Consider the following 27,885-nt stretch of genomic DNA (forward strand, 5'->3'; position numbering starts at 1 on the left):
GGGGTGTAAAGGAGCAAGATAAATAAATACATAAATACAGTATGGGGATGAGGTAGTTGGATGGACTATTTACAGATGAGCCAAGCACAGGTGCAGTGATCAGTGAGCTCTAACAGACTTATACATGTATAATCATTAAATAAATAACATCTAGTTCCCATATCCAAGGTTTTGTGGTCCGTGTAGATTTTAACGTTGTCCCTGAAAACACACCGCTGCTATTTTCAGTTCCACTTGGTTTTTGTTTGTTTGTTTGTTTGTTGTTTGCGCATGCTCAGTGGTACTGGAGCGCCTTTGTGTGTGTATGTGTGTGCGCGCGCGTGTGTGTGTCTCAGGACCAGTTCAGGGTCTGTCGGTGCTAAATTTACTTAGCTATACCCGCCGTTTCTCTCGTCTTCAACAACACACGGAGGTAGCCGAGCTCCTCCACTAGCTAAATCATGGTGAATGTAAAGAAACGGAAAGGTCGAGTCGTTATCGACTCTGACTCTGAAGACAGCGCTAGTGATGATAATTTAGATCAGGTGAGTTTTGCACCTTGTCTGGATTGTTAATTTGTTTTCCTGCTACTTAGCATGCAGTGATGTGTTTTGACAACTGGATAAGGACAGTGTGAGGGTTAGCATGTTAGCATGCTGTGTCTTGAGTTTGGAGGAAAACACCGCGCCGTAAAGGCCTGAAGTTTTTACAGGCGTTATTTCAATCCCAGTATAATATCACGTGGAAACATTCATCTAAACGCATTTTTAATCATTTAGTCATGAAATAAATACACTGACCTGCGGATTTATAACATTTCTATATCATGCAAGACGTAATGGGCGCTGCTAAAGTTATATATTTTGGTGTTGATCAAAACAGTTAGCTAGTTAGCTAGTTAGCTTAACCATAAGCTAAAGTTAGCTTCGGAGGAATGTGTTCAAAGATAACATGTTACTTACTTTTACACACCATGTTGTGCTATTAAAAACATGCTAGTCGTAGATTTAACATCACGTAACTTGCCGCAGTGAAGTTGCTAACTAGCTAGTTACCTTTGCTAGCTTGGCGTTAAGTCGTAATACTAGTTAGTTAGCAGCTAATTAATATCATAATGCTGCTGTAGGTAGTTAACATGTCGGGCCTGTTGGTTAACATCAACAAACATAGCTACTATTAAATAAAATTGACACACACTGCAACAGAGAGATGTATTAGTCAGTGATGTCTCATTTAGTTATTTACACAGCACCATATCGAAATAGAATAAGTTAAGTTGCACAACTATAAAATGAAAGACGACAACAATAGTGAGTGAGTGACAAACTATGACTCACTGACTACTACAGTACCTTAATGTTTTCTAACATGCTGAAACCACTGTAAATATGCTGTAAAGGTGATTGTCAGTCAACTGAAATGTTACTTTTACACATCCGCTGTCCCCTTTTATTTTTTGAACCTTTATTTAACCAGGCAAGTCAGTTAAGAACAAATTCTTATTTTCAATGACGGCCTAGGAACAGTGGGTTAACTGCCTGTTCAGGGGCAGAACGACAGATTTGTACCTTGTCAGCTCGGGGATTCGAACTTGCAACCTTTCGGTTACTAGTCCAATGCTCTAACCACTAGGCTACCTGCTGGTTACTAGTCCAACGCTCTAACCACTAGTCTACCTGCTGGTTACTAGTCCAACGCTCTAACCACTAGTCTCCCTGCTGGTTACTAGTCCAACGCTCTAACCACTAGTCTACCTGCTGGTTACTAGTCCAACGCTCTAACCACTAGTCTACCTGCTGGTTACTAATCCAACGCTCTAACCACTAGTCTACCTGCTGGTTACTAGTCCAACGCTCTAACCACTAGTCTACCTGCTGGTTACTAGTCCAACGCTCTAACCACTAGTCTACCTGCTGGTTACTAGTCCAACGCTCTAACCACTAGTCTCCCTGCTGGTTACTAGTCCAACGCTCTAACCACTAGTCTCCCTGCTGGTTACTAGTCCAACGCTCTAACCACTAGTCTACCTGCTGGTTACTAGTCCAACGCTCTAACCACTAGTCTACCTGCTGGTTACTAGTCCAACGCTCTAACCACTAGTCTCCCTGCTGGTTACTAGTCCAACGCTCTAACCACTAGTCTCCCTGCTGGTTACTAGTCCAACGCTCTAACCACTAGTCTACCTGCCGGTTACTAGTCCAACGCTCTAACCACTAGGCTACCTGCCGGTTACTAGTCCAACGCTCTAACCACTAGTCTCCCTGCTGGTTACTAGTCCAACTCTCTAACCACTAGGCTACCTGCTGGTTACTAGTCCAACGCTCTAACCACTAGTCTACCTGCTGGTTACTAGTCCAACGCTCTAACCACTAGTCTACCTGCTGGTTACTAGTCCAACGCTCTAACCACTAGGCTACCTGCTGGTTACTAGTCCAACGCTCTAACCACTAGTCTACCTGCTGGTTACTAGTCCAACGCTCTAACCACTAGTCTACCTGCTGGTTACTAGTCCAACGCTCTAACCACTAGGCTACCTGCTGGTTACTAGTCCAACGCTCTAACCACTAGTCTACCTGCTGGTTACTAGTCCAACGCTCTAACCACTAGTCTACCTGCTGGTTACTAGTCCAACGCTCTAACCACTAGGCTACCTGCTGGTTACTAGTCCAACGCTCTAACCACTAGGCTACCTGCTGGTTACTAGTCCAACGCTCTAACCACTAGGCTACCTGCTGGTTACTAGTCCAACGCTCTAACCACTAGTCTACCTGCTGGTTACTAGTCCAACGCTCTAACCACTAGTCTACCTGCTGGTTACTAGTCCAACGCTCTAACCACTAGTCTACCTGCTGGTTACTAGTCCAACGCTCTAACCACTAGTCTACCTGCTGGTTACTAGTCCAACGCTCTAACCACTAGGCTACCTGCTGGTTACTAGTCCAACGCTCTAACCACTAGTCTACCTGCTGGTTACTAGTCCAACGCTCTAACCACTAGTCTACCTGCTGGTTACTAGTCCAACGCTCTAACCACTAGTCTACCTGCTGGTTACTAGTCCAACGCTCTAACCACTAGGCTACCTGCTGGTTACTAGTCCAACGCTCTAACCACTAGTCTACCTGCTGGTTACTAGTCCAACGCTCTAACCACTAGTCTACCTGCTGGTTACTAGTCCAACGCTCTAACCACTAGTCTACCTGCCGGTTACTAGTCCAACGCTCTAACCACTAGTCTACCTGCCGGTTACTAGTCCAACGCTCTAACCACTAGTCTCCCTGCTGGTTACTAGTCCAACTCTCTAACCACTAGGCTACCTGCTGGTTACTAGTCCAACGCTCTAACCACTAGTCTACCTGCTGGTTACTAGTCCAACGCTCTAACCACTAGTCTACCTGCTGGTTACTAGTCCAACGCTCTAACCACTAGGCTACCTGCTGGTTACTAGTCCAACGCTCTAACCACTAGTCTACCTGCTGGTTACTAGTCCAACGCTCTAACCACTAGTCTACCTGCTGGTTACTAGTCCAACGCTCTAACCACTAGGCTACCTGCTGGTTACTAGTCCAACGCTCTAACCACTAGTCTCCCTGCTGGTTACTAGTCCAACTCTCTAACCACTAGGCTACCTGCTGGTTACTAGTCCAACGCTCTAACCACTAGTCTACCTGCTGGTTACTAGTCCAACGCTCTAACCACTAGTCTACCTGCTGGTTACTAGTCCAACGCTCTAACCACTAGGCTACCTGCTGGTTACTAGTCCAACGCTCTAACCACTAGTCTACCTGCTGGTTACTAGTCCAACGCTCTAACCACTAGTCTACCTGCTGGTTACTAGTCCAACGCTCTAACCACTAGGCTACCTGCTGGTTACTAGTCCAACGCTCTAACCACTAGTCTACCTGCTGGTTACTAGTCCAACGCTCTAACCACTAGTCTACCTGCTGGTTACTAGTCCAACGCTCTAACCACTAGGCTACCTGCTGGTTACTAGTCCAACGCTCTAACCACTAGGCTACCTGCTGGTTACTAGTCCAACGCTCTAACCACTAGGCTACCTGCTGGTTACTAGTCCAACGCTCTAACCACTAGTCTACCTGCTGGTTACTAGTCCAACGCTCTAACCACTAGTCTACCTGCTGGTTACTAGTCCAACGCTCTAACCACTAGTCTACCTGCTGGTTACTAGTCCAACGCTCTAACCACTAGTCTACCTGCTGGTTACTAGTCCAACGCTCTAACCACTAGGCTACCTGCTGGTTACTAGTCCAACGCTCTAACCACTAGTCTACCTGCTGGTTACTAGTCCAACGCTCTAACCACTAGTCTACCTGCTGGTTACTAATCCAACGCTCTAACCACTAGTCTCCCTGCTGGTTACTAGTCCAACGCTCTAACCCCTGAGCAAACCATGCAGCATTCATCCTGTAAAAATCTGTTCATATTAACTATAGATCTATGTTGTTACAAGATGTCAGTTCCTCCACCATTGTGCCTTTTTTTTGGTATTCAGAATATCGAATAATATCTATTATCGTTACATAATATGTGCTCCTCAACTTTGACCTCTGTTTCCCCATCACTGTAAGTTCACTCACACGTGCTTTAAACTCACCTTGGTTTTCTCTCTCTCACTCTGTGGCCCCCAGGAGCTCCTGTCTCTGGCCACCAAGAGGAAGAGGGTGGACTCCGATGACCAGCAGGACGACCAGCAGGATGACCAGCCAGTCAGCAAGCCTGCAGCCTCATCAGACTCCGAGACATCAGACAGTGATGATGAAGTATGTCACAGTAACGTCCTCACTCCGTATTGTTTGATCTTCTTAGGGCTGTTTTCCCAGACTAAGAAGCATGCCCAATGTAGGGTCACCTTTGAAATAACTTCTTAATCCCAGACTAGGCTTAATCTGTGTACAGGACATCAGCCCTTACGGTAGTGGCATGAAAGAGACACTGTATTTGTTAACACACTTTCATACCGTCCTTTTGATGCTTCACATGATAATGTTCTGTTTTCAGTTTTTTTTTTGTGTGTGTTGTTTTCACGTAGTGGACCGCCGGTGGTCCTAAAGTCAAGAAGAAGGTCAAGCCAGGGAAACCGACGGCAACCGAGAAGAAGAAAGAGGCAGCGAAGAAGAAGGCACATAAAGTTGCGTCGTCCGGGAGTTCTGGGGGAGACAGTTCAGCTGACAGCTCCGCCCCCGAGGAGGGTACGTTTTGCAGCCCGATTCTACACCCTTTCTTACGACGTGTGAACTTGCATAAGCCCTCTCGTGGATTTAATAGTGGAAACTCCCTCCAGCAGGGCGGCAGGGTAGCCTAGTGGTTGGAGCGTTGGGCCAAAAGGTTGCTAGTTCGAATCACCGAGCTGACGACAAGGTAAAAATCTGTCGTTTTGCCCCTGAACAAGGCACTTAACCCACTGTTCCTAGGCCGTCATTGTAAATAAGAATTTGTTCGTAACGGACTTGCCTGGTTAAATAACGGTTAATAAATAAATAAACATGCTTACAACAATCACATTTTTTTTTACGTCCATGGTGTGGAGTGTGCAAGTCCACACTTCAGGAAGTAACCCAAGAGAGTGGCAGCTGTCAGTGGTTCCACTAACAACAGTAAGTTCTCTGAAGGTCCGGGCTCATTCTGGAATCCTCTGTCCTTGGCTCCTTCTCAAAACATATTGGAGAGGATGATCCGAGGGGAGGGATCTTCCATCTTCTCCTACAATATGGTTGAGAAGGAGGTGAGGAGATAGGATGCAAGGAATCATATAAAGATGAATTGAGACAGACCCCACGAGAGTGGTTAATTGCTGCTTTTGGTTAATGTGACCAACAATTGTTTTGACTCTTGTATCGAAAGGTGCCTTAACACAGACAAAATATGTTGCTATAGAGACGGCCCTGTATCGGCGTGGCCGTAGAGACGGCCCTGTATCGGCGTGGCCGTAGAGACGGCCCTGTATCGGCGTGGCCGTAGAGACGGCCCTGTATCGGCGTGGCCGTAGAGACGGCCCTGTATCGGCGTGGCCGTAGAGACGGCCCTGTATCGGCGTGGCCGTAGAGACGGCCCTGTATCGGCGTGGCCGTAGAGACGGCCCTGTATCGGCGTGGCCGTAGAGACGGCCCTGTATCGGCGTGGCCGTAGAGACGGCCCTGTATCGGCGTGGCCGTAGAGACGGCCCTGTATCGGCGTGGCCGTAGAGACGGCCCTGTATCGGCGTGGCCGTAGAGACGGCCCTGTATCGGCGTGGAGACGGCTCTGTATCGTGGAGGCGGCCCCGTATCGGCGTGGAGGCGGCCCCGTATCGTCATATAGATGCAGTCTAAAACACGATCTCCTTTATGCCGTCTCTCTCCACAACAATGCTAACGCCATATATTGTTCTCCTCCACCAGGGGAGGTGTCTGACTCAGAGAGCAACAGCTCTGCCTCCAGCTCAGACTCCTCGTCGGAGGACGATGTCTTCAGGGACGGCTACGGAGAGGACCTGATGGGAGACGAGGAGGACAGGGCTCGGCTGGAGCAGATGACCGAGAAGGAGAGGGAGCAGGAGCTCTTCAACAGGATAGAGAAGAGAGAGGTGCTCAAGAGGAGGTAAGAATAGGATCAGCAGGAGGGTCGTTACTGTCTGGAGCCATCAGAGTACAGAGCCAGGGGGTGTGTTCACCAGGAGAGTTGTTACTGTCTCTCTGGAGCCATCAGAGTACAGAGCCAGGGGGTGTGTTCACCAGGAGAGTTGTTACTGTCTCTCTGGAGCCATCAGAGTACAGAGCCAGGGGGTGTGTTCACCAGGAGAGTTGTTACTGTCTCTCTGTAGCCATCAGAGTACAGAGCCAGGGGGTGTGTTCACCAGGAGAGTTGTTACTGTCTCTCTGTAGCCATCAGAGTACAGAGCCAGGGGGTGTGTTCACCAGGAGAGTTGTTACTGTCTGTCTGGAGCCATCAGAGTACAGAGCCAGGGGGTGTGTTCACCAGGAGAGTTGTTACTGTCTCTCTGGAGCCATCAGAGTACAGAGACTTGTTGGCTTGTGAATATTATTCTAGTTATTTTGTTCATATAAAGAATCTCCAAGAAAAGGTAATGAATAGCACACCCAAGATATAGAGTTGTACATCCCTGTGGCTGTTATACTTGATCAGTAGACCAGTTGATTTTGTTCAACTGTTTTTAGGTGATTGAAATGAATATCCTGGGATTATTACTATGTAACTCATCATGGAACACCTTTCGCCTGACCCTGTCAATCTTTCTGTACAGATTTGAAATTAAAAAGAAGCTGAAAACAGCGAAGAAGAAGGAGAAAGAGGAAAAGAAAAAGAACCACGAGGAAGAACAGAAGAAGAAGAGGGAGAGATCGTCCAGCGGTCATCATGAAGACAGAACCCATCAGGATCAGCAAGTGGTGAGTTCATCCTCTGATCCCAAACCTCGTCTTAGAAACAACGCGCCACTTTGTGTTTTCCGTTGTCCTAAACCGGTACGTTGTGCCTGCGTTCTCCTGTAGGTTATGTCCCACAACAAGGAGAGGAGAACTAAACGGGATGAGAAGCTGGATAAAAAGTCTCAGGCCATGGAGGAACTGAAAGCGGAGAGAGAGAAAAAGAAAACGAGGACAGGTCTGTTGGCTGTGTAGTGTTTGTCCTCGTATTTCCATTGTCGTGAAGCGATACATGTAGTCAATAGATTGCATTTATGCACTGGGTCAACGGGAGGAAGTGAAACAGGGAGGTGTTATCTATATTTCTCCAATAAGAAACATTACTGACCTTTGATCTCTGTTGGGAGAACAGAATACGTGTTTGTGAAATGTACTTGAAATCAAGTTTGATTTGTCAACAAAACACCAATGGATTTGGACAGCGGAGCTCCTGGCGAAACGGGAGCCCCTGAAAACCAGCGAGGTTTACTCGGACGACGAAGAGGAGGAAGAGGAGGAGGACGACGACAAATCATCCGCGAAGAGCGATCGCAGTTCACACTCTTCATCTTATTCCGAAGACGAAGAGTGAGTATCTTTCTATCTATCCTCTGCAGATAATGATAGACATGAGGGTTTAATTGATAGTACTACTGTGTGTCAGCTGTAGATCGATAGATAATGGTTTAATTGATAGTGCTACTGTGTGTCAGCTGTAGAGCGATAGATAATGGTTTAATTGATAGTGCTACCGCGTGTCAGCTGTAGATGGACAGATAATGGTTGAATTGATAGACAGATAATGGTTGAATTGATAGTACTACTGTGTGTCAGCTGTATATCGACAGATAATGGTTTAATTGATAGTGCTACTGTGTGTCAGCTGTAGAGCGATAGATAATGGTTTAATTGATAGTGCTACTGTGTCAGCTGTAGATTGACAGATAATGGTTGAATTGATAGTACTACTGTGTGTCAGCTGTAGATTGACAGATAATGGTTTAATTGATAGCACTACTGTGTGTCAGCTGTAGATAGACAGATAATGGTTGAATTGATAGCACTACTGTGTGTCAGCTGTAGATCGACAGATAATGGTTTAATTGATAGTGCTACTGTGTGTCAGCTGTAGATTGACAGATAATGGTTTAATTGATAGCACTACCGCGTGTCAGCTGTAGATGGACAGATAATGGTTGAATTGATAGACAGATAATGGTTGAATTGATAGTACTACTGTGTGTCAGCTGTATATCGACAGATAATGGTTTAATTGATAGTACTACTGTGTGTCAGCTGTAGATCGATAGATAATGGTTGAATTGATAGTGCTACTGTGTGTCAGCTGTAGATGGACAGATAATGGTTGAATTGATAGACAGATAATGGTTGAATTGATAGTACTACTGTGTGTCAGCTGTATATCGACAGATAATGGTTTAATTGATAGTACTACTGTGTGTCAGCTGTAGATCGATAGATAATGGTTTAATTGATAGTGCTACTGTGTGTCAGCTGTAGATCGACAGATAATGGTTGAATTGATAGCACTACTGTGTGTCAGCTGTAGATCGACAGATAATGGTTTAATTGATAGTGCTACTGTGTGTCAGCTGTAGATTGACAGATAATGGTTTAATTGATAGCACTACCGCGTGTCAGCTGTAGATGGACAGATAATGGTTGAATTGATAGACAGATAATGGTTGAATTGATAGTACTACTGTGTGTCAGCTGTATATCGACAGATAATGGTTTAATTGATAGTACTACTGTGTGCCAGCTGTAGATCGATAGATAATGGTTTAATTGATAGACAGATAATGGTTGAATTGATAGTACTACGGTGTGTCAGCTGTAGATCGACAGATAATGGTTGAATTGATAGTACTACTGTGTGTCAGCTGTAGATTGACAGATAATGGTTTAATTGATAGACAGATAATGATTTAATTGACAGTACTACTGTGTCTCAGCTGTAGATAGACAGGTAATGGTTTAATTGATAGACAGATAATGGTTTAATTGATAGTACTACTGTGTCTCAGCTGTAGATAGACAGGTAATGGTTTAATTGATAGACAATGATTTAATTGACAGTACTACTGTGTCTCAGCTGTAGATAGACAGGTAATGGTTTAATTGATAGACAGATAATGGTTTAATTGATAGTACTACTGTGTCTCAGCTGTAGATAGTAGTTCAGTGTCAGGTAACGTTTTGATCATAGCTCTATATGACAGTTGGTTCCATTCGGTCTTGTAAGTTGTTTTTCTTGAGTTAAGAAAACACTTTTTAAATTATAATTTTTTTACCAACAATTGAACACCTCTCTGCATGACCAACGTTTCCGTTTCCTGTCTTGTGGCGTTCCAGGAAAGAGGAGACGCCACCAAAGTCGCAACCCGTGTCGCTACCAGACGAACTGAACCGCGTCCGTCTGTCCCGCCACAAACTGGAGCGCTGGTGTCACATGCCGTTCTTCCAGAAGACCGTCAGCGGCTGCTTCGTACGGATCGGCATCGGGAACAGTAGTAGCAAACCAGTTTACAGGGTAACCAGATGCGTTTTATTGGGGCAGTTTCCTGGACCCAGATTAAGATTTTATTTTATTTGATAAAAAATGGTGAATCTCCATTGAAAGTGACTAGGCTTTACTCCGTCTGAGGGAAACCAGCCTGAATCCGTATTCCTATTTAACTTTGGAGATTGTTCCTTGGCAATGTTGCAAGATTGTTCCTTGGCAATGTTGCAAGATTGTTCCTTGGCAATGTTGCAAGATTGTTCCTTGGCAATGTTGCAAGATTGTTCCTTGGCAATGTTGCAAGATTGTTCCTTGGCAATGTTGCAAGATTGTTCCTTGGCAATGTTGCAAGATTGTTCCTTGGCAATGTTGCAAGATTGTTCCTTGGCAATGTTGCAAGATTGTTCCTTGGCAATGTTGCAAGATTGTTCCTTGGCAATGTTGCAAGATTGTTCCTTGGCAATGTTGCAAGATTGTTCCTTGGCAAAATCTTTTTCTATATGTTTCATTAGAAGGTTCAGTTAGCTCTGTTGAATAATGAGTATTTGTTGTAATTCCCTGTGATCAGGTGGCTGAAATAGTTGATGTGGTAGAGACTGCTAAAGTGTACCAGTTGGGAACGACCCGGACCAACAAAGGACTACAGTTACGGTAAAACTACTCAGCTCTTACCTGCTACTACTCCGTGTCTCTCCTCCTCTCTCTGTTTCTCTCCTCCTCTCTCTTTCTCTCCTCCTCTCTCTGTTTCTCTCCTCCTCTCTCTTTCTCTCCTCCTCTCTCTGTTTTCTCCTCCTCTCTCTGTTTCTCTCCTCCTCTCTCTCTTTCTCTCCTCTCTCTCTTTCTCTCCTCCTCTCTCTTTCTCTCCTCTCTCTCTCTTTCTCTCCTCCTCTCTCTTTCTCTCCTCCTCTCTCTTTCTCTCTCTCCTTTTCTCTTTCTCCTCCTCCTCTCTCTTTCTCCTCTCTCTGTTTCTCTCCTCCTCTCTCTGTTTCTCTCCTCCTCTCTCTGTTTCTCTCCTCCTCTCTCTGTTTCTCTCCTCCTCTTTCTCTCCTCCTCCTCTTTCTCTCCTCCTCTTTCTCTCCTCCTCTCTCTCTCCTCCTCTGTCCGTTTCTCTCCTCCTCTGTCCGTTTCTCTCCTCCTCTGTCCGTTTCTCTCCTCTGTCCGTTTCTCTCCTCCTCTGTCCGTTTCTCTCCTCCTCTCTCTTTCTCTCCTCCTCTCTCTTTCTCTCCTCCTCTCTCTTTCTCTCCTCCTCTCTCTGTTTCTCTCCTCCTCTCTCTGTTTCTCTCCTCCTCTCTCTGTTTCTCTCCTCCTCTCTCTGTTTCTCTCCTCCTCTGTCCGTGTCTCTCCTCCTCTGTTTCTCTCCTCCTCTGTCCGTGTCTCTCCTCCTCTGTCCGTTCTCTCCTCCTCTGTTTCTCTCCTCCTCTGTCCGTGTCTCTCCTCCTCTGTCCGTTCTCTCCTCCTCTGTCCGTGTCTCTCCTCCTCTGTCCGTGTCTCTCCTCCTCTGTCCGTGTCTCTCCTCCTCTGTCCGTGTCTCTCCTCCTCTGTCCTCCTCCTCTCTGTCCGTTCTCTCCTCCTCTGTCCGTGTCTCTCCTCCTCTGTCCGTGTCTCTCCTCCTCTGTCCGTGTCTCTCCTCCTCTGTCCGTGTCTCTCCTCCTCTGTCCGTGTCTCTCCTCCTCTGTCCGTGTCTCTCCTCCTCTGTCCGTGTCTCTCCTCCTCTGTCCGTGTCTCTCCTCTCTCTTGTCTGTTTCTCTCCTCCTGTTTCTGTCTGTTTCTCTCCTCTCTCTTGTCTGTTTCTCTCCTCCTGTTTCTGTCTGTTTCTCTCCTCTGTCTGTTTCTCTGTACCGACTAAATGTTTCTCTGTGCTCTGTCCCATATTTCTCCTTTAGGCATGGTGGTGACACCCGAGTCTTCAGACTGGAGTTTGTGTCCAATCAGGAGTTCACAGAAAACGAGTTCATGAAGTGGAAAGAGGCGGTGAGTTGACTGGAGGAGCATGCTGATTGGATGGTTGACTTGAGGAAGTGGCAGGAGGAGAATGCTGATTGGATGTAGACTTGAGGAAGTGCCAGTGGGAGCGTGCTGATTGGATGAGCCATAGTTGCTTTAACCTCTTGCTTCTACCTGAGACGCTTGCGTCCCAACTAGAGCTCTGGAAATGCAAATGCGCTACGCTAAATGCTAATAGTATTAGTTAAAACTCAAACGTTCATTAAAATACACACGCAGGGTATCGAATTAAAGCTACACTCGTTGTGAATCCAGGCAACAAGTCAGATTTTTAAAATGCTTTTCGGCGAAAGCATGAGAAGCTATTATCTGATAGCATGCACCAATACACTACAACACAAAAGCCACGCAGGGGACGTAAACAAAATAATTAGCATTTCGGCGTTACACAAACCGCACAATAAAATAGAAAACAGTCATTACCTTTCACCATCTTCTTTGTTGGCACTCCTAGATGTCCCATAAACACTATTGGGTCTTTATTTAGATTAAATCGGTCCATATAAAGCCAAGATATCGTTATATGTAGACTGTGTGATAAACGAAAAAAACAGCGTTTTCAAAACGTAACGTCATTTTTTTAAATTCAAAAAGTCGACGATAAACTTTCACAAAACACTTCGAAATATGTTTGTAATGCAACTTTAGGTATTAGTAAACGTTAATAAGCGATAAAATTCATCAGGAGGCGATGTAAAGATCATTAGCTGTCCGTCTGGAAAAATGTCCGGCTAGAAACTCAACGAAAATATCCGGTCCTAGACCTGAAGAAATACGGTGCCCTGCATGTGTTTGACCAAGAAAAAACTCGAAGGGAAATGACAAGACTCTAGACACCGTGTGGAAGCTGTAGGTACTGCAACCTCAGTCAATTAATTGTGGTTCACCTTTATCAATGGGTTCAAGTAGCGCATGGATATATTTTCCCATTTTCAGTGATCAGTTTTTCCTGTGCTTTTCGATGTAAATGCCGTTCTGGTAAAGCCACAGCAGTGATTTAACCAGTTTTATAAACGTCTGAGTGTTTTCTATCCACACAGACTAAGCAAATGCATATACTATATTCCTGGCATGAGTAGCAGGGCGCTGAAATGTTGCGCGATTTTTAACAGAATGTTCAAAAAAGTAGAGGGTAGAAGCAACAGGTTAACTCTACCACCTGGTAGATGGCAAGACTTCAAACGACAGACCAGTTGAATAACGAGAGTGAATGTTGTTGATAGTTAGATGGCTGGTTAGATGCCTGGTTAGATGGCTGGTTAGGTGGCTGGTTAGGTGGCTGGTTAGGTGGCTGGTTAGGTGGCTGGTTAGGTGGCTGGTTAGGTGGCTGGTTAGGTGGCTGGTTAGATGCCTAATTAGATGGCTATTTAGTTGGCTGGTTAGTTGGCTGGTTAGGTGGCTGGTTAGATGCCTAATTAGGTGGCTGGTTAGGTGGCTGGTTAGGTGGCTGGTTAGATGGCTAGTTATGCCTAATTAGATGGCTGGTTAGATGGCTGGTTATGTGGCTGCTTAGATGCCTAATTAGTTGGCTAGTTAGTTGGTTGGTTAGGTGGCTGGTTAGATGGCTAATTAGGTGGCTGGTTAGGTGGCTGGCTAGTTAGATGGCTGGATAGATGGCTAGTTAGATGGCTAGTTAGATGGCTGGATGGCTAGTTAGATGGCTGGATGGCTAGTTAGATGGCTGGATGGCTAGTTAGATGGCTGGATGGCTAGTTAGATGGCTGGATGGCTAGTTAGATGGCTGGATGGCTAGTTAGATGGCTGGATGGCTAGTTGGATGGCTGGATGGCTAGTTAGATGGCTGGATGGCTAGTTAGATGGCTGGATGGCTAGTTGGATGGCTGGATGGCTAGTTAGATGGCTGGATGGCTAGGTAGCCTCACGGGTTATGTCAGGATTCCGTCAGCCTGTCGTAGAGCAGGTGGAGTATTGAAGGTGTTTGATATGTCTCCTCTCTGTCTACAGATGATCGTAGCCAGTATGCAGGTTCCTACTCTAGATGAGGTCAATAAGAAGGAGCAGGCCATCAAAGAGGCTTGTAACTACAAATTCAACGACAAAGACATCGAGGACGTAAGTAGTACTACATGACCAAAAGTATGTGGACACCTGCTCGTTCAACGTCTCATTCCAAAAATCATGGGCATTAATATGGAGTTGGGCCCCCCTTTACTGCTATAACAGCCTCCATTCTTCTGGGAAGGCTTTCCACTAGGGGGGCTTGCCTCCATTCAGCCACAGGCATTAGTGAGGTCGGGCACTGATGTTGGGGCAATGAGGCAAATTCATCCCAAAAGTTGTTCGATAGGGTTGAGGTCAGGGCTCTGTGCAAGCCAACTTGCAAGCAAGTTCTTCCACACCGATGTCCACAAACCATTTCTGTATGGACCTCGCTTTTGAAAACGGGGGCATTGCCATGCTGAAACAGGAAAAGGCTTTCCCCAAACTGTTGCCACAAAGTTGGAAGCACAGAATGGTCTAGAATGTCATTGTATGCTGTAGTGTTAAGATTTCCCTTCACTGGAACTAAGGGGCCCGAACCATGAAAAACAGCCCCAGACCATTATTCCTCCTCCACCAAACTTTACAGTTGGCACTGTGCATTGGGGTAGGTAGCGTTCTCCTAGCCAAACCCAGATTTGTCCATCAGACTGCCAGAATTTGAAGTGTGATTCATCACTCCAGAGAACGCGTTTCCACTGCTCCAGAGTCCAATGGTGGCGAGCTTTACACCCCTCCAGCTGACGCTTGGCATTGCGCATGGTGATCTTAGGCTTGTGTGCGGCAGTGTTCCATTATCAAAGGGACCAGTGATTCTATGTATATAGGGCAGCAGCCTCTAAGGTGCAGGGTTGAGTAACCGGGTGGTAGCTGGCTAGTGATGCCTATTTAACAATCTGATAGCCTTGAGATAGATGTTTTTTTTCCCCCCATTCTCTCGGTCCCTGCTTTGATGCACCTGTACTGACCTCGTCTTCTGGGTGATAGCGGTCTGAACAGGCAGTGGCTCGGGTGGTTGATGCCCTTTGATCTTTTTGGCCTTCCTGTGACATCGGGTGCTGTAGGTGTCCTGGAGGGCAGGCAGTGTTCCCCCGGTGATTGCGTTGTGCAGATCACACCACCCTCTGGAGAGCCCTGCAGTTGCGGGCGGTGCAGTTGCCGTACCAGCATGTGATACAGCCCGACAGGACGCTCTCAATTGAGCATCTGTAAAAGTTTGTGAGGGTCTTAGGTGACAAGTCAAATTTCTTCAGCCTCCTGAGGTTGAAGAGGCGCAACACCACACTGTCTGTGTGGGTGGTCTGTGATGTTTATGCCGAGGAACTTAAAACGTTTCACCTTCTCTACTGCGATCCCATTGGTGTGGTTAGGGAGGTGCTTCCTCTGCTGTCTCCCGAAGTCCACGATCAGCTCCTTTGTTTTGTTGACGTTGAGGGAGAGGTTGTTTTCCTGGCACCTCTCTGCCAGGGCGTCACCTCCTCTCCGCCAGGCCCTCACCTCCTCTCCGCCAGGGCCTCACCTCCTCTCCGCCAGGGGCCTCACCTCCTCTCCGCCAGGGGCCTCACCTCCTCTCCGCCAGGGGCCTCACTTCCTCCCTGTAGGCTCCTCCCCTCACCACACTTAGAAATCCTCACTTAGAAGTCTAAGATGTGTCAAATAATATTCTATCCAGCTCAGGGCTCCAGCTATGATCAAACTCGTTGGTTACAGCAGAGACGTTCTGTCCCCTCCTGGACCGAGATCCATGCTGCCTAAATTGTTTTGTGAAAACTTTTTTTTTTTTTTTTAAATATCATAATTTAATTTACAAATGTTATTTTTTGGGTAATCCGGTAATTTTTTAAATGTTTTATTTTTACCTTTATTTAACTAGGCAAGTCAGTTAAGAACAAATTCTTATTTTCAATGACGGCCTACTGGGGAATAGTGGGTTAACTGCCTGTTCAGGGGGCAGAACGACAGATTTGTACCTCGTCAGCTCGGTCATTCGAACTTGCAACCTTTCGGTTACTAGTCCAACGCTCTAACCACTAGGCTACCCTGCCGCCCCATAATACCATATGCCCCGGTATGGTACAGAAACTACATGATGGAATAACGATCTGGAGACTGCCCAACCCTTAGTGTATAATGTTGAATTTCAACCCAGATGTGATTTAGTTGTTGATTTTGTCTATTCACAGATTGTAAAAGAGAAAGACAGGTTCCGAAAGGCCCCTTCCAACTACGCCATGAAGAAAACATCACTACTCAAAGATAAGGTAGAATAACACACGTTTCTTAACCCAGGAAGTTTGTTTTTCATTAGCTGTGTACTACTGTGTACTTTTTATAGTTGTGTGTACTACTGATGTGTGTACTACTTTGATGTGTGTACTACTGTGTACTTGTTTATAGTTGTGTATGCTACTGCTGTGTACTACTACTGCTGTGTGTACTACTTTGATGTGTGTACTACTGTGTACTTGTTTATACTTGTGTATGCTACTGTGTGTACTACTACTGCGTGTACTGCTGTGTACTACTATGTGCTGTGTGTACTGCTGTGTGTACTGCTGTGTGCTGCTGTGTGTGCTGCTGTGTGTGCTGCTATGTGTGTGTGCACTGCTGTGTGTACTACTGTGTGTACTGCTGTGTGTACTGCTGTGTGTACTGCTGTGTGTACTACTACTGCTGTGTACTACTGCGTGTACTGCTGTGTACTACTATGTGCTGTGTACTACTATGTGCTGTATGTACTGCTGTGTGTACTGCTGTGTACTACTGTGTACTGCTATTTACTGTGTGTGGTCCTCCCCTTCCTCCTCTGAGGAGCCCCCACTGGTATATACACACGTTATAATGTGTGTTCTCACCTCCAGGCCATGGCAGAGGAGAGTGGAGAAGGAGACCGAGCCAAAGAGATCCAGGACCAGCTGAATGAGTTGGAGGAGAGGGCCGAGCATCTGGACAGACAGAGGACCAAAAACATCTCTGCCATCAGGTGAGACCATCGCCTGTCTCCCCCCTTCGCCCGTCTCCCCCCTTCGCCCGTCTCCCCCCCTTCGCCCGTCTCCCCCCTTCGCCCGTCTCCCCCTTTCGCCCGTCTCCCCCTTTCGCCCGTCTCCCCCTTTCGCCCGTCTCCCCCTTCGCCCGTCTCCCCCTTCGCCCGTCTCCCCCTTCGCCCGTCTCCCCCCTTCGCCCGTCTCCCCCCTTCGCCCGTCTCCCCCCTTCGCCTGTCTCCCCTGGCAGTAGTGAGTCATTTAGCAGACTCTTATCCAGAGACTTACAGTAGTGAGTCATTTAGCAGACTCTCTTATCCAGAGAGACTTACAGTAGTGAGTCATTTAGCAGACTCTCTTATCCAGAGCGACTGGCAGTAGTGAGTCATTTAGCAGACTCTTATCCAGAGCGACTGGCAGTAGTGAGTCATTTAGCAGACTCTCTTATCCAGAGAGACTTACAGTAGTGAGTCATTTAGCAGACTCTCTTATCCAGAGCGACTGGCAGTAGTGAGTCATTTAGCAGACTCTCTTATCCAGAGAGACTTACAGTAGTGAGTCATTTAGCAGACTCTCTTATCCAGAGAGACTTACAGTAGTGAGTCATTTAGCAGACTCTCTTATCCAGAGAGACTTACAGTAGTGAGTCATTTAGCAGACTCTCTTATCCAGAGAGACTTACAGTAGTGAGTCATTTAGCAGACTCTCTTATCCAGAGACTTACAGTAGTGAGTCATTTAGCAGACTCTCTTATCCAGAGAGACTTACAGTAGTGAGTCATTCAGCAGACTCTCTTATCCAGAGAAACTGACAGTAGTGAGTCATTTAGCAGACTCTTATCCAGAGCGGCTGGCAGTAGTGAGTCATTTAGCCGACTCTTATCCAGAATAGGTGCACCGTGGGAAACAAACCCACAACCCTGCCGTCCTTAGAATCAATTTCAAAAGACAAAAAAAAAATACAGATGTAGTTTTTTTGGGGGGGTGGGGTGTCGGTTTTTTGGGGGGTGGGGTGTCGGTTTTTTGGGGGGTGGGGTGTCGGTAACTGTTGCCAGTCACTGACAGGCACTCAAGTAGCCCGTGTCAGCAAACATGTTGTACATAGTCGAGTGGGCCAGCAATCTAAAGATATTGCTCAAATGACCGACCGTGGGCCCCAATTAATTTTGTTAGTCGCTCTCACTCAGATAACATATGGAAAACCATTTCTCTCCGCCCATGGCAAAATGTGTAGAATTGCATGAAATTAAATTAATTATAACATTTTAAAATATTCTCTCCATCCCATGACAAAATGTGGATGATTGCAGGATATTGAAAATTGAGCTTTGGGCCCCCAAAAGGCTAGTGTGTGGGTATGGATGTGGGTACGTAGACCAGCGAACCTTGCAGCCCCCCCCCCCCCCCCCAATTGATAAGTTCAGATCAAAGTTGCCCATATCTGCGCTGCCAACTGTTGCTGTCTCTCTCTTTCTTGCGCTCACCCTCTCTATATCTCTTTTTGCATCCCTCGGTCTATCTCTCTGTTTATATAACCCTCTCTGCCTGTCCGTCTGTTTTCTCCAGCTACATCAACCAGAGGAATCGGAGCTGGAACATCGTGGAGTCTGAGAAAGCCCTAGTGGTAAGTATCCGTACTACAGCTGTAGTGTCTTAATTTGATCACTGTTACGCAGCAGGAAATTCAAAATGAGCCTTGTGATTCACTGAACTTGCAGTTCTCTTTCTTGTCATTAGATCTGAACTACTGTAGCCTATCATAACTCATTTCTCGTAAAAAAAAAAAAAAAAGTGATTTATTTTTTATATATATTTTTTTTAATCCTATTTCTGTCAGGCTGAGGGCCAGAATGCCAAGCTGCAGATGGACCCGTTTACTAGACGGCAGTGCAAACCAACCATGGTGTCTAACGTAAGTCTCAGATCCTCTCTCTCAATTCAACTCAAAGGGCTTTATTGGCATGGGAAACATGTTTACATTGCCAGAGCAAGTCAAATAGATAACGAACAGTAAGCATTACACTCAACAAAAGTTACAAAAGAATAGAGACATTTTCAAATGTTATATAATTGTCTCTGTACCGTTTTGTAACTATGTGCAAATAGTTAAAGTACAAAAGGGAATATAAATAAACATAAATATGAGTTGTATTTACAATGGTGTTTGTTCTTCACTGGTTGCCCTTTTCTTGTGGCAACAGGTCACACATCTTGCTGCTGTGATGCACACTGTGGTATTTCACCCAGTAGATATGGGAGTTTATCAAAATTGGATTTGTTATCGAATTCTTTGTGGATCTGTGTAATCTGAGGGAAATATGTGTCTCTAATATGGTCATACATTGGGCAGGAGGTTAGGAAGTGCAGCTCAGTTTCCACCTCATTTTGTGGGCAGTGAGCACATAGCTTGTCTTCTCTTGAGAGCCATGTCTGTCTACGGCGGCCTTTCTCAATAGCAAGGCTATGCTCACTGAGTCTGTACATAGTCAAAGCTTTCCTTCAGTTTGGGTGAGTCACAGTGGTCAGGTATTCTGCCACTATCTACTCTCTGTTTAGGGCCAAATAGCATTCCAGTTTGCTCTGTTTTTGGTAAATTCTTTCCAAAATGTCAAGTAATTATCTTTTTGTTTTCTCATGATTTGGTTGGGTCTAATTGTGCTGCTGTCCTGGGGCTCTGTGGGGTGTGTTTGTGTTTGTGAACAGAGCCCCAGGACCAGCTTGCTTAGGGGACTCTTCTCCAGGTTCATCTCTCTGTAGGTGATGGCTTTGTTAATGCAACGTTTGGGAATCGCTTCATTTTAGGTGGTTGTAGAATTTAGCGGGTATCGGCCTAGTTTTGCGCTGCATGCATTATTTGGTGTTTTACGTTGTACGCAGAGGATATTTTTGAAGAATTCTGCGTGCGGAGTCTCAACTTCCTGTTTGTCCCTTTTTGCGATTTCTTGGTTGGTGAGCCCAGACATCACAACCATGAAGGGCAATGGGCTCTAAATTCAGCAACAAAAAAAGAAACGTCCCTTTTTCAGGACCCTGTCTTTTCGAAGATAATCTGTAAAAATCCAAATAACTTCACAGATCTTCATTGTAAAGGGTTTAAACACTGTTTCCCTGCTTGTTCAATGAACCATAAACAATTAATGAACATGCACCTGTGGAACGGTCGTTAAGACACTAACAGCTTACAGACGGAAGGCAATTAAGGTCACAGTTATTGAAACTAAAGAGGCCTTTCTACTGACTCAAAACACCAAAATAAAGATGCCCAGGGTCCCTGCTCATCTGCGTGAACGTGCCTTAGGCATGCTGCAAAGAGGCATGAGGGCTGCAGATGTGGCCAGGGCAATAAATTGCAATGTCCGTACTGTGAGACGCCTACAACAGCGCTACAGGGAGACAGGGCGGACAGCTGATCATCCTCCCAGTGCCAGACCACATGTAACAACACCTGCACAGGATCGATACATCTGAACATCATACCTGCAGGACAGGTAGAGGATGGCAACAACAACTGCCCGGGTTACACCAGGAACACACAACACCTCCATCAATGCTCAGACTGTCTGCAATAGGCTGAGATAGGCTGGACTTAGGGCTTGTAGGCCTGTTGTAAGGCAGGTCCTCACCAGACATCACCGGCAACAACGTCGCCTATGGGCACAATCCCACCGTCGCTGGACCAGACAGGACTGGCAAAAAGTGCTCTTCACTGACGAGTCACAGTTTTGTCTCACCAGGGGTGATGGTCGGATTCGCGTTTATCGTCAAAGGAATGAGCATTACACCGAGGCCTGTTCTCTGGAGCGGGATCGATTTGGAGGTGGAGGGTCCGTCATGGTCTGGGGCGGTGTGTCACAGCATCATCGGACTGAGCTTGTTGTCATCGCAGGCAATCTCAACAGCATGATCATTACACAGGTGCACCTTGTGCTGTGGACAATAAAAGGACACTCCTAAAATGTGCAGTTCTGTCACACAACTCAATCACACAGATGTCTCAAATTTTGAGGTAGCGTGCAATTGGCTTGCTGACTGCAGGAATGTCCACCAGAGCTGTTGCCAGAGAATTGCATGTTCATTTCTCTACCATAAGCCGCTCAACCAACGTCATTTTAGAGAATTTGGCAGTTGCCAGAGAATTTAACGTTAAAAATAAAAACATTGCAGCTTGCAGGTAGAAAATATCCTGATTCTTTTAATTTAATTTTTTAAATCCTATAAATCACATTGGCCTATTAACTTGTGTTCCACCCAAAGCTTTTAATTTTTAAAAATGGAATTAGGGAAGTCGGTTAAGAACAAATTCTTACTTACATTGACGGCCAAACCTGGACGACTCTGGGCCAATTGTGTGTAGCCCTATGGGCCGGTTGTGATACAGCCTGGAATCGAACCAGGGCCTGTAGTGACGCCTCTAGCACTGAGATGCAGTGCCTTAGACCGCTGCGCCACTCGTGAGCTTAAAGCATCAGCCTAGCTCCATTTATATAGTTATACATTTAAAAGGGGAGGGGAGGGGGGGGGGGGGGGGTAGCCGACCTCAGCAGTAAGGGCTACAAAGTCAGTCCCAGAGCCAGGGTGAGGGTTTGAATGCTGAGATGATCAAGTATCCTGGAGCAACTTTAAGCGTTTTCTACACGTATTAAAATTCTGAATAACTTGCCTGTCTGCGGTATTGACGTTTTGTGTTTGTGTTCTCACAGGCCAGAGACCCTTCAGTCCATGCAGCTATCCTCCAACACCTCAATGAGAAGTACGGAGAAGGGTCAGGCAAAGAGATGGACTTGGAGTTTGAGATGGGCAGGGGAGCAGGACAGGCTGCTCTGAAAGTCATCGACCCTACAAAGAACACCAGCGACCTATCAGAGGACCTTTTTAAAGTCCACGACTTTGACGTCAAGATTGACCTACAGGTTCCCAACGCAGGTGAGACGGACAGTTTCAAATGTCTACGTAACATGCACAAAGTGGTGAGTTCGATCCCTGCCTCCGGGAGGGTAGTTCAATGTGCACTAACAATACTGTTAGACATGTCTTATGTATGTTTCCCCTGGGTACAGATCAGGGTTCCCTCCCTAGGTACAGATCAGGGTTTCCCCCCCCCCCCCCTAGGTACAGATCAGGGTTTTCTCCCTAGGTACAGATCAGGTTTTTCCCCCTAGGTACAGATCAGGGTTCCCCCCTAGGTACAGATCAGGGTTTCTCCCCCCCAGGTACAGATCAGGGTTTCCCCCTAGGTACAGATCAGGGTTTTCCCCCTAGGTACAGATCAGGTTTTCCCCCTAGGTACAGATCAGGTTTCCCCCTAGGTACAGATCAGGGTTTTAACCCCTAGGTACAGATCAGGGTTTTAACCCCTAGGTACAGATCAGGGTTTTAACCCCTAGGTACAGATCAGGGTTTTAACCCCTAGGTACAGATCAGGGTTTTAACCCCTAGGTACAGATCAGGGTTTTAACCCCTAGGTACAGATCAGGGTTTTAACCCCTAGGTACAGATCAGGGTTTTTAACCCCTAGGTACAGATCAGGGTTTGCCCCCTAGGTACAGATCAGGGTTTGCCCCCTAGGTACAGATCAGGGTTTGCCCCCCTAGGTACAGATCAGGGTTTGCCCCCTAGGTACAGATCAGGGTTTGCCCCCTCCCCCCTAGGTACAGATCAGGGTTCCCCCTAGGTACAGATCAGGGTTTTAACCCCTGGGTACAGATCAGGGTCCCCCCCTAGGTACAGATCAGGGTTTCTGTTAGACATGGCACATGTATGTTTTCCCCCAGGTACAGATCAGGGTTTTCCCTTAGGTACAGATCAGGGTTTTCCCCTAGGTACAGATCAGGGTTTTTCCCCCCTAGGTAGAGATCAGGGTTTTTCCCTCCTAGGTACAGATCAGGGTTTTTTCCCCCTAGGTACAGATCAGGTTTTTTTCCCCCCTAGGTACAGATCAGGGTTTTCCCCCTAGGTACAGATCAGGGTTTTCCCCCTAGGTACAGATCAGGGTTTTCCCCCCTAGGTACAGATCAGGGTTTTCCCCCCCTAGGTACAGATCAGGGTTCCCCTAGGTACAGATCAGGGTCCCCCTAGGTACAGATCAGGGTTTCTGTTAGACATGGCACATGTATGTCTTCCCCTAGGTACAGATCAGGGTTTTGCCCCCCTAGGTACAGATCAGGGTTTTCCCCTAGGTACAGATCAGGGTTTCCCCTAGGTACAGATCAGGGTTTTCCCCTAGGTACAGATCAGGTTTTCCCCTAGGTACAGATCAGGGTTTTCCCCTAGGTACAGATCAGGGTTTTCCCCTAGGTACAGATCAGGGTTTTCCCCTAGGTACAGATCAGGTTTTCCCCTAGGTACAGATCAGGGTTTTCCCCCTAGGTACAGATCAGGGTTTTCCCCTAGGTACAGATCAGGGAGGTACAGATCAGGTCTCCCCCCTAGGTACAGATCAGGGTTCCCCCTAGGTACAGATCAGGTTCCCCCCCTAGGTACAGATCAGGGTTTTAACCCCTGGGTACAGATCAGGGTTTCTGTTAGACATGGCACATGTATGTCCCCCCCTAGGTACAGATCAGGGTTTGCCCCCTAGGTACAGATCAGGGTTCCCCCCCTAGGTACAGATCAGGGTTTCTGTTAGACATGGCACATGTATGTCCCCCCCTAGGTACAGATCAGCCCCCTAGGTACAGATCAGCCCCCCTAGGTACAGATCAGCCCCCCTAGGTACAGAGCAGGGTTTTCCCCACCTAGGTACAGAGCAGGGTTCTCCCCCCCTAGGTACAGAGCAGGGTTTTCCCCTAGGTACAGAGCAAGGTTCCCCCTAGGTACAGATCAGGTCCCCCCCTAGGTACAGATCAGGTTCCCCCTAGGTACAGATCAGGGTTTTTGTTCCCCCTAGGTACAGATCAGGTTTTCCCCTAGGTACAGATCAGGTTTTTCCCCCTAGGTACAGATCAGGGTTTTAACCCCTAGGTACAGATCAGGGTTTGCCCCCCCTAGGTACAGATCAGGGTTTGCCCCCCTAGGTACAGATCAGGGTTATCCCCCCCTAGGTACAGATCAGGGTTATCCCCCCTAGGTACAGATCAGGTTACCCCCCTAGGTACAGATCAGGGTTATCCCCCCTAGGTACAGATCAGGGTTCCCCCTAGGTACAGATCAGGGTTCCCCCCTAGGTACAGATCAGGTTCCCCCTAGGTACAGATCAGGGTTCCCCCTAGGTACAGATCAGGGTTCCCCCTAGGTACAGATCAGGTTCCCCCTAGGTACAGATCAGGTTCCCCCTAGGTACAGATCAGGTTCCCCCTAGGTACAGATCAGGTTCCCCCTAGGTACAGATCAGGGTTTGGTTCCCCCTAGGTACAGATCAGGGTTTGCCCCCCTAGGTACAGATCAGGGTTTTCCCCCTAGGTACAGATCAGGGTCCCCCTAGGTACAGATCAGGGTTTTAACCCCTGGGTACAGATAAGGGTTTTAACCCCCTAGGTACAGATCAGGGTGTCCCCCTAGGTACAGATCAGGGTCCCCCTCCTAGGTACAGATCAGGGTTTTAACCCCTGGGTACAGATCAGGGTTTCCCCCTAGGTACAGATCAGGGTCCCCCCCTAGGTACAGATCAGGGTTCCCCCTAGGTACAGATCAGGTTTTAACCCCTGGGTACAGATCAGGGTCCCCCCTAGGTACAGATCAGGGTTTCTGTTAGACATGGCACATGTATGTTTCCCCAGGTACAGATCAGGGATTTCCCCAGGTACAGATCAGGTTTCCCCCAGGTACAGATCAGGTTTTTCCCCTAGGTAGAGATCAGGGTTTTTCCTCCTAGGTACAGATCAGGTTTTTTCCCCTAGGTACAGATCAGGTTTTTTCCCCTAGGTACAGATCAGGTTTTTTCCCCTAGGTACAGATCAGGGTTTTCCCCCTAGGTACAGATCAGGTTTTCCCCCTAGGTACAGATCAGGGTTTCCCCTAGGTACAGATCAGGGTCCTCCCCCTAGGTACAGATCAGGGTTTCTGTTAGACATGGCACATGTATGTCTTCCCCTAGGTACAGATCAGGGTTTCCCCCAGGTACAGATCAGGGTTTCCCCCAGGTACAGATCAGGGTTTGCCCCCCTAGGTACAGATCAGGGTTTGCCCCCCTAGGTACAGATCAGGTTTCCCCCTAGGTACAGATCAGGTTTTCCCCTAGGTACAGATCAGGGTTTTCCCCCTAGGTACAGATCAGGGTCCCCCCTAGGTACAGATCAGGGTTTCTGTTAGACATGGCACATGTATGTCTTCCCCCCTAGGTACAGATCAGGGTTTTGCCCCCCCCTAGGTACAGATCAGGGTTTTCCCCTAGGTACAGATCAGGGTTTTCCCCCTAGGTACAGATCAGGTTTTCCCCTAGGTACAGATCAGGTTTTAGGTACAGATCAGGGTTTTCCCCTAGGTACAGATCAGGTTTTCCCCTAGGTACAGATCAGGGCCCCCCTAGGTACAGATCAGGGTTTTAACCCCTGGGTACAGATAAGGGTTTTAACCCCTGGATACAGATCAGGGTTCCCCCCTAGGTACAGATCAGGTTTTCCCCTAGGTACAGATCAGGGTTTTCCCCAGGTACAGATCAGGTTTTCCCCTAGGTACAGATCAGGTTTTCCCCTAGGTACAGATCAGGTTTTCCCCTAGGTACAGATCAGGTTTCCCCCAGGTACAGATCAGGGTTTTAACCCCCTGGGTACAGATAAGGGTTTTAACCCCCTGGGTACAGATAAGGGTTTTAACCCCCTGGATACAGATCAGGGTTTTAACCCCCTGGGTACAGATCAGGGTTTCTGTTAGACATGGCACATGTATGTCCCCCCTAGGTACAGATCAGGGTTTTCCCCTAGGTACAGATCAGGTTTTTCCCCCTAGGTACAGATCAGGTTTTTCCTCCTAGGTACAGATCAGGTTTTTCCTCCTAGGTACAGATCAGGTTTTTCCTCCTAGGTACAGATCAGGTTTTTTCCCCTAGGTACAGATCAGGTTTTTTCCCCTAGGTACAGATCAGGTTTTTTCCCCTAGGTACAGATCAGGTTTTTCCCCCTAGGTACAGATCAGGGTTTTTCCCCCTAGGTACAGATCAGGGTTTTTCCCCCCTAGGTACAGATCAGGGTTTTTTTCCCCCTAGGTACAGATCAGGGTTTTTTTCCCCCTAGGTACAGATCAGGGTTTTTCCCCCCCTAGGTACAGATCAGGGTTTTAACCCCCTAGGTACAGATCAGGGTTTTAACCCCCTAGGTACAGATCAGGGTTTTAACCCCCTAGGTACAGATCAGAGGTCAGAACCAGTTCGTTCCGCAGGATAATTTTTGTTCAAACTGGCATGGCCACACCGCAAATAAACTTTATCTACCGGTCTGGTTAACAAGTCCTGTAATTTTTAGGGATACTCACTGAGGGCGGGGCTGATAAGGCAGGGTGTCACGGAACCAACCCGGTTGATTCTGAGAATTCAGCACAGTTATGTCCATTGAGATGAATTTGAGATTTCTTCGTAAAGGGTCCACAGCATGTTTCTACTGTACAGAACACGGTTCAACAGTCCCTAGGATGAAATGCAAAGCCTAGTAGGTTCTAAAGATGCCTTGAGTAAAATACATACACTCCATGTTACTGCAAATACACATTATAACCCCTTTGTATAAATAAAGGACACATTAAATGTTTTTTTTTATTTTTTATTTCACTGTATGCTTCCAAGTTATAACATGTCATGAGTCCTTATATATATATATCACTGCTGCAATTGCTGTTACTTTACCTTCTTCTTAAAAGGAATTACATAGCCTAACACATAGGTCAGCGTCTAGGGGAACCTACACCTGTAACAACAGATGTGTCAGACTAATGTTGTTCCTCTGGTGTGTTTCAGAAGCCAAGTCTCTGTCAGTGAGCGCCAACACCCTGGCAGTGAAGGACGGTGCTCCACGTAGGTCTCTCAACCTGGAGGACTACAAGAAGAGGAGGGGCTTGATCTAAAGAACTACAGGAAGTAGATGAGGGGCTTCAACGACTGATCAAATGGCCTAAAACCTCAGTCAGTCAGAACCACCTGCATGTTGGTTGGCCATTCACCCCAGGGCACCAGTGTGTGTTTGAGGGAAGAGAGAGAGAGAGAGAGAGAGTGTGTGTGTGTGAGAGATGTGTGACCGTATGCTTGAGTGTGTGTGTGAGAGGCTGTCCATCTTAAAACGATAGGAAATAATAATTAAGAGAAGACAATTTTTTTTTTTTCTTTCTTTTTTTTCCCCCTCGAAGGTTTTCTCTTAAAGACAGTTGTTCAACTTTACTTTTTTTTTTCTCGTTATTATGTGGTAAAAATTGTACTTGGAATTGTGTTATTTTTCTTTTGTAATTTCTAAGTTTTTATAAATAAATCTAACGTTGGTTCTCCCTCATACGGATCTGAAGTTCACTCTTTTGGTGTCCAGTTCTTTTGCAAGGGCATAGTGGTTGTGGATTCTTACCTTGGCCAACTCTGTCTTGTAAGACTTAGATTGACGTGATTTGAAGTTATTGGGACTGTCAACATTTATTGGGGTACAATCTTAATTCCCCCCCCCTGTTTCAGACACGGACTGTATTTTCTTCGTACATGATTGAGGTTTTCCCCTGACCTAAGAGGTTGAGGGCAGTACCACGTTCTCCAGCTGCCCCGTTCTCTTTCTCAGACAGCAGGGCCGGCTCGTTATCTGCCTGGCTACTGGACAGCACTTTGTAAAGTCTACAAAAAGAAACATAAAAAATGATTTAAATATGAATTGACATGGATCACAGAGAGAATAGTTTATTTTCTTTTTGGTACCCTTAACTCTCTCTTTTCCCGGAGCAGATTCTAAGTGTTATCGATCCTTAAACAGTTCCTGTGTTGATGTGGCATGCCATGTAAATAATTCCCATTTGCAGTGCGGCAGAATAAAGAGAGACACTGTTTCGTAACATCCGTGTTCTCTTTTGTGTTTTGTCTT

The 27,885-nt window shown here is 46.6% G+C and overlaps 1 protein-coding gene across 1 annotated transcript; it reads left to right on the forward strand.

Annotated features, from left to right (window-relative positions):
* Positions 1-312: 312 nt before the first annotated feature.
* On the forward strand, positions 313-27,856 carry LOC115118532 (RNA polymerase-associated protein RTF1 homolog). The gene is made up of 17 exons (XM_065025927.1): positions 313-524; positions 4,626-4,757; positions 5,027-5,186; positions 6,375-6,573; positions 7,238-7,382; positions 7,485-7,596; positions 7,841-7,985; positions 9,774-9,951; positions 10,490-10,572; positions 11,805-11,892; positions 13,891-13,998; positions 16,110-16,187; positions 16,788-16,909; positions 18,473-18,530; positions 18,744-18,818; positions 21,607-21,829; positions 26,790-27,856. The coding sequence occupies exons 1-17, from the start codon at positions 441-443 to the stop codon at positions 26,894-26,896; spliced, it is 2,097 nt and encodes a 698-aa protein (XP_064881999.1). The 5' UTR covers positions 313-440; the 3' UTR covers positions 26,897-27,856.
* The last annotated feature ends 29 nt before the right edge of the window (positions 27,857-27,885 follow it).

This window comes from Oncorhynchus nerka, linkage group LG12 (assembly GCF_034236695.1).
Source record: "Oncorhynchus nerka isolate Pitt River linkage group LG12, Oner_Uvic_2.0, whole genome shotgun sequence".
NCBI lineage: Eukaryota > Metazoa > Chordata > Actinopteri > Salmoniformes > Salmonidae > Oncorhynchus > Oncorhynchus nerka.